General features: G+C 41.8%; 1 protein-coding gene across 1 annotated transcript; it reads right to left on the reverse strand.

The window, feature by feature from the left end:
* Window positions 1–385: 385 nt before the first annotated feature.
* On the reverse strand, window positions 386–3786 carry LOC115207453 (proton channel OTOP2). Its single transcript, XM_029774528.1, has 6 exons — window positions 3406–3786; window positions 2922–3058; window positions 2738–2796; window positions 2370–2497; window positions 1224–2095; window positions 386–820 (listed from the first exon to the last, which is right to left on the reverse strand). The coding sequence occupies exons 1-6, from the start codon at window positions 3701–3703 to the stop codon at window positions 650–652; spliced, it is 1665 nt and encodes a 554-aa protein (XP_029630388.1). The 5' UTR covers window positions 3704–3786; the 3' UTR covers window positions 386–649.
* Window positions 3787–7454: the final 3668 nt, after the last annotated feature.

Consider the following 7454-nt stretch of genomic DNA (forward strand, 5'->3'; position numbering starts at 1 on the left):
TTTGTAGATGACATCGCCGAAGTCGAGGATCGGTTGGATAGTCAGTTTTACTAGGGTAGTTACAACCTGGGATTGTTACAAACTGGCAACCTGAGATTCAAACAAGAACAATGCGGTCGTTCCCCCACTTGCTTTGCTAAACACTTGAGGGACGGGGGTGGAGAGTCTATGGATGCAAAAATGTACCATCCATCAGATTAAAATTATAGTTTTAACCATGTTTGTAATCAATGGGGTGATAAAACGTTATATGTTGTGTTATAGGTAAGAGAGTTGTTGTAAACTCATGAAATAGTAAAAATAAGCAGTGCCAGTGATTGGTCTGTGTTGTATTACAGTGTGCCACAAAGAAGAATGACTCATATCCCAGAAAAGTTTTATGTAAATGTATGTGCAATTTATTACAAAGTCATCATCAATTATAATTTAATATACAAGTATTTATACAGTTTACTAGATATAGTTTAATAGCTCACTGATATTGACATATTTCATTCAAAATGAAATTGTATTATATAATGTTATTGTTTATATCATTTATATATGTTTCAGTGCATGCTCAGGACAGAACAAAGTATAACAATAAAACATAGACTGTAAAAAAAAATATCTTTATACATTTTCAGAATTGTTTCTGTCATTTTCCAGTTTAGGAGGTTAGGAAGACCTCAAAGAGGCTGGCGACTGAGTGCATACGGTAAAAGATTCCGAAGGGGAGTCCGATATTCACAACTGCCGCCCACATGGTGAACTCGTAGAACTCTGCTCCAATCGTGTTGTCAAACTGAGGGCGGGCGCCAAACGCCGGCATGATCCAGAGCTGTCAATGGAAACAGAGTCAAGATGTTCAGTACAATCTTTCAACTTAAACATACTAGTTACGATCATACTCTAATATGTTGTATTGTACTGCACAAATCCTAGGGAGCCCTTTGGCTCATGAGCAAGTTAGGCAAACATGGAAAAAACTGAATTTAAAGGGATGGTTCAGTAGTTTCCGTTTATTTTCGAAGTACTGTACCTACCCACTGGGCACAGACGTCAATTCAACGTCATTTAATTGAAACACCGTTGATTCAACCAGTGAGTGCCCTGTGGGTAGGGTGTTTCATCCAAACTTAATAAAAACTGTTTTGGATGAAAGGACAATACCCTAGGTTAACAAGCCCTTTAAAAGAGCCATTTTGAAAAGGACAGTGGTGGGTACTCATTAGGCTACTCACAAGGATGTTGCAGAGCATCAGAAATGCACAGATCTCCTTCAGGGCCCTCCTCTTCCAGGTCAGCCTATGGCGTTGAGGCAGGGGGGAGCCAGAAGGAGCAGAAGGAGCAACATGCATACTGTGAACTGTGAGGGCCGGGGACGACTTGGTCTCCATGAATGTCCCTGGGAGGTTGTGTATGTCTCTATGGGCTTGGGCTTGAAGGACGTATGGGTTTGTGAATACAGAGGCCTGGTGCATGTCTTCGTGGAAGGGCTCGCGATGCAGGCCCTCGATGATGAAGATGTTCTGCAGGCAGAGCTGGATCACAGTGAGCAGGGAGACAGCCAGGTTGAGAGCGTTGAGGTGGCCCTCGGCCCCCGTTGCCACCACAGCCACAATGGTGAAATAACAGATGGTGAACTGTCCGATTGAGGCGCCGATCAGCAAGCCTACATCCAGGCTCCGTGTGGGATTCTTCCCCGACACATGGTCCCTCTGGTCCAGCCGGTAGATGGCGCAACCAGCCACGGTCGAGACGGACATGAGCGTCACAGCCACCGTATTCATCACGTAGTGTATCATCAGCACCGTGTCACGTTTCCCTGGGTCCCCCTTCTCCACGTCCACCTTGTAGATGACGAAGGTTCCCAGGCCCGCCACCAGCATGACCAGCCCGACCGCAGGCCCCACCAGCACGTCCTTCAAGCGGAAATGGAGCGAGTGGTGGTTGTGCTCATCTACCAGGCGGCCCACGTTCTTCCACATGACGTAGGCCATGGCCGAGGCAAACAGGCTGTACTCGATGTTGAAGGGGTACAGGTAGTAATAGGCCTTCTCTAAGACGGCACAGGCAGAGTGGCTGCAGTTACAGCTGCTGTATCCGCCAGGGGCTGAAATAAAATGAAAGATGAGCTTTATTGTTTGACTTGTGAGGTGATTTTCTGTTATGTTGGTTGGTTGTATTTCATAGTCGGGGGCAGTTCTATTTCAATTCAGTAAATTCAGAAAGTAAACTGAAAATGTATTTTATTTTATTGATCCTTCATTTAAACAAGGAATTCCCATTTCAGTTTACATACTGAATTGAAATGGAATTGACCCCAACCCTGTAGTATTTTATTTAGATTTGCTAGAGAGAAGATTCAACAACACAATATTCTCCACCTCTGATGTCATAGGAATGTGTGCTGTTGCCGTCCTCTGGGGGAACAACAGTCTGGTGTAGGGACTCCTCTGTGACTGCTGCCATCCACAACATCAGATTGGTAGACAGAGTCAACATCAGCCCACAGCTTCAAGAGGGAAACACAGGAGTTCAGAATAGAGTACTTTCTATTTTTAAATACTATTTCATTCTGTAAGAATAGAATACAACAGAACAGAACAGAATTTAATAGAATAGAGTGGACTTCATGTTTCCCAAGTGAAATTTAAGATCAACTGGCAATGTTTAAATGTCCAACCATCAATCAAACATCAATTTACAACATCAATAAATCATCAGTTATACAGTAGCAGTTAGTTACCCTCACCGAGTTATGTTCCGTTGTAGTTGTACACAGTCTTTAGCGTGGAGCCAGAGGAAGTATGTCTGAAAAAGATACAATGATCACCTATACTTGCATTTTTCCCACCAGCCAAATCCCTCAGTGGTTTCCTTAATGTCATATCACCTAATGGAAGCTCCATTTCAGATGTCAGAACTTGTGTTCTTACCTGGACAAGTATGAATACAGCTTGTACGACAGGGAACACTATCTTCACAGCAGAGTCACAGTGCAGGTAGCCTATGTAGTTAGCAATCTTAAACACGTCCATAATCAGACTGCATATGCCAAACAGCACCAGTCCACCTAGAGAAAAAAACACAATGAAATCCAATTAGAAATAATCCCACTCATTCAATCACTCACACTTATTCAATAATCACACTCATTCAAGACAATAGTGAATGTAAAACGTTGTCTAGGTATAGTAAATTATATCCTATTAGAATAGAACTCTTCCCCAATCCAAAGAGAGATTATTCATGTCCAATGGTATTACCAGACAGTGAATCCTACAGGGCAAGGTTGCAAAATTCCACAAACTTCACAGATTTCCAGGGATAAAAAAAACAACAACTGGGAACTTTGGAAAAGTTTCTGGAATTTAACAGCTGTAGACCCAGAAGATCAGAAAAGCATGTGTCTTCTCTTACCCCTGAGCCACACAGGCCCGGCATGGCTATCCTTGTAGAGCACAGCATGATCTTCCCTGGATGTGTAGATGGTGTAGTACAGCATCCAGGCAGTGGTGAGGATGACGAGGACGATGAGGAAGATCTGCAGATTGATGGCGTTGATCTTGACGTTGTTGAAGACACTGCCACTGACCAGAGCAATACCTAGGATCAGGACGTTGACCGTGATGATGCTAGAGAGTAGCCAGCTGCGGTTACGGCCCCTCTCCCTCACTGTGCCCCTGCTGGTTGAGAGGACGTCGCTCCCCCTCCTCATACTGCCCGCCTGGACTCCCAAGTGGATGGAACACGGGGTGGAAGGGAGGGTGGGCGGGGGGGATATGTAGCCCTCCTCATCCGCCATCTCAGCTTCAGATGTCATCTTGCTGGATTCGCATGAAAAGAAGCCAAAGGTCAAGTGCATGATGTTTCTCATTCTGTAAAGGTCTAGTCCACAGTTTGTTTGTGATTTGTTACAATCCAAGCTCGCTCTGTTCAAAATGTCAAATCCTATCCAAAGGTAGAAGTTCTAATGAGTTCAGAAAGTATGTCTGTACTGATCAGAGTTGTGTGAACACCTAACCGTCCACTCAAAGGCTCTGCCTGTATAAGGAGGTCCCTCCTTCCCGTAACCAATCTCCTAACCTAATTTCATCAGCAATGTCAACCCTGTCAGTGATATGACAATATAATGGTTTCTTATCATTTCCCTGTTTATCATCAGAAGCAGTGCCAGTCCACCATGCTTCAACGAATATGAGTTTATCTTGCTTGATTTGGGTCAATGCCAGTGTTTGATTAAATTGAAATTAACAAAGAAATCCTCACAGTTCATATTTACTAACACACATTGGTATTTTATCTACATGAGGTCGGGTATGTTTTGTTTCCTGGAAACCAACTTATTATTTTTTATAAAAAATAGTAGATTTTCAGTTTCTGTCCAATAAGACTGTTTCTACAGCAGCCCTGACTGTTCCTTAGAACAACAGTAGGCTACTCCCCAATACCAAAACGGAGGTCTGAAAACACAGTGAATCACAGGCTAACATAATGTACACTGGAAATACCCTACTGGATCCCCGAATTTCCTCATAATATATTAACCATTACACACCATACAGGTGTGCTGGTTCAAAAGTGATTTTTCAAAATGCCTGTGTTGCAGCACTGACAAACTGTCTCGCAGCGGCAAGTCTTTTTGCAATCTAACAATAACCTAGCCAATGTAATGAAATATGTCGGTGACATTTCTGAAATATTCACATGACGGTGTAGTTATTATATCCACTTTGCAGTACATGAACATGCATTTTTAATCAGCCCAACTGTAAATGCTGATAAAAGTCCAGTTGAAATAGTATTTGTATTTATTTTTCACTATACTTTTTTTTACAATGTGTTGACAGGACTTGATATAGCCTAGTTCTCTGTACTTTTAAGATGAAACTGTAATTAGTTGGGTGTACTTATTATACTGTATTGATGGCTGTATTAGCATATACATTGTTGTGGAAAATGTAACATTTTATGGATTTTGTGGGTACCAGTCTCTTTAGCTAATCCACTCCTTGTACTCCATGTCATGTGCAAAAGAGACTGGCATTTCTTCCAACTTCAAATATGAACCTTCTATCATTAATGAGAGGATTTGATCCTGATTCAATCAACCTCACAGCTATCCTCCAATCACAACAGTTATGCAAATATTGGAACTTCACAGAACACATTGGTATAGCAACCGTTTTTTATTTGTCCAGACTAAAACACTATGTTCAAAGTTGCTAGCTGAAGTCTAAATTCTTCACACTAAATACATACTGCAATTCCAACCACAAAATGTAAAAATACAACAACTTGCCTAGCTAACAGCTAAATGTTGGTTTTGACTTTGTTATAAATTCTATTTCTATTTCCGAGGCACCACATGTTGTCATGGAAAATATTAATGTTATTTCCAACAACCAATGAGCAACTCCACCATAAATCCAGCGAACGTTGAGATTGTGTAAAGGCCAGTCTCTTTGGCAATGACAATGAATGGCAAGGAGTAGCATGTTAGGTAAAGAGAGTGGGACTCACACTACTAGGTTACTTGTGATAGTATCAATTTAATTGGATGCTTATGAATGGGGTTCCAATTGGTCAGTTTGACATTCTATGAATTGATTACAGCCATCCACACCATCTCAATACAAACGCATTAGAGTGGCAGTCTGGTAAACACATTAATGGTGAGAAAAGGCTGCAGTGCCCAGTATTATTTGCTCAGTTTATCAAAAGCAATTGGTTTCCTGAACATGACTGGATTATTTATCTAACAGGTCAATAAGAGTGTCAGACATAATGAGTTACTGAGTTACTTCATTTAAGTACACACAAATGAAAAACAAATAACCAAGACAAAGGAGTTGATTGTGAACTACAGGAAAAGGAGGACAGAGCACGCCCCCATTCTCATCGACGGGGCTGTAGTGGAGCAGGTTGAGAGCTTCAAGTTCCTTGGTGTCCACATCACCAACAAACTAACATGGTCCAAACACACCAAGACAGCCGTGAAGAGGGCACAACAAAACCTATACCCCCTCAGGAGACTGAAAAGATTTGGCATGGGTCTTCAGATCCTCAAAAGGTTCTACAGCTGCACCATCGAGAGCATCCTGACGGGTTGCATCACTGCCTGGTATGGCAACTGCTCGGCCTCCGACCACAAGGCACTACAGAGGGTAGTGCATACGGCCCAGTACATCACTGGGGCCAAGCTTCCTGCCATCCAGGACCTCTACACCAGGCGGTGTCAGAGGAAGGCCCTAAGCCATAAGCCATAAGACTCCTGAACATCTAATCAAATGGCTACCCAGACTATTTGCATTGTCCCCCCTTTTATGCTGTTGCTACTCTCTGTTATTATCTATGCATAGTCACTTTAATAACTCTACCTACATGTGCATATTACCTCAATTACCTCGACAAACCGGTGGCCCCGCACATGGACTCTATACCGGTACCCCCTGTATATAGCCTTGCTATTGTTATTTTACTGCTGCTCTTTAGTTATTTGTTACTTTTATTTTTTAATTTTTTTTTAGGTATTCTCAAAACGGCATTGTTGGTTAAGGTCTTGTAAGTAAGCAATTTGATTTGATAAAGTATGTTTTTGAGTTCTATGAACAACATAAAAATCGGAGTTAATTAGACTCAGGGTTAAGTTCACTCAGTCAATCTTATACCTATAAATCAATACATTGATGATCAATATAAGAATGCCTGAGCAGCTGCTTACCTTGTGGGAGGTGTGTGTGATCAGGTTCAGAGTGCCTGGGAGAGCAGTGTCCCTCATGGCTTTTATAGCCGTCCCCAACCACAGCCTGATTTACAGACAACAACACCAATGTACAGACAGTCATAAATGTCAAACATCTATGAGAAACAACATGCTTTGTTATATGTCCACTCATAGGGAGTGTTTTTAATTATTTATCAAAAGAACACTCATGTGTGGACGTATAACAAGCTTCTGCTTAGAAAGACACCTTTTAACATTTTAGTATTTCACTGTCACAACATGGCTCATCATATTGTGATGTGCTCATCAAAACTCAAATCATACCATCACACCTTTAATGATGAGTCAGTGGATATGATGGTCTGTTCAGTAACACTGGCAGACTGCTGTTATAATGAGGTAGAACTTCTTATAAGCGTGTATGAGCCTTTATAATGGCGTATGAAATGTTTAAAAGCATATCAAATGTTATGTCGTTCTATGCATGAATCAACATTTCAACGGACTCTAAATGGCTATTGGAAATGAATACCTACAATCCTAAGCACTATCTAGAACACCAAATGGTACTTTGGCTGTCCCAATAGGAAAACCCTTCGAAGAACCCTTTTTGGTTCTTCCACAGAGGGTTCTACATGGAACCAAAAAGGGTTCTACCTGGAACCCAAAATTGTTCTACCAGGACACAAAAAGGGCTCTGCCATGGCGACAGCCAAAGAACCCTTTTGGAAGCCTTTTTCTA

Source organism: Salmo trutta, chromosome 1, assembly GCF_901001165.1.
Source record: "Salmo trutta chromosome 1, fSalTru1.1, whole genome shotgun sequence".
In the NCBI taxonomy this organism is placed as follows: domain Eukaryota; kingdom Metazoa; phylum Chordata; class Actinopteri; order Salmoniformes; family Salmonidae; genus Salmo; species Salmo trutta.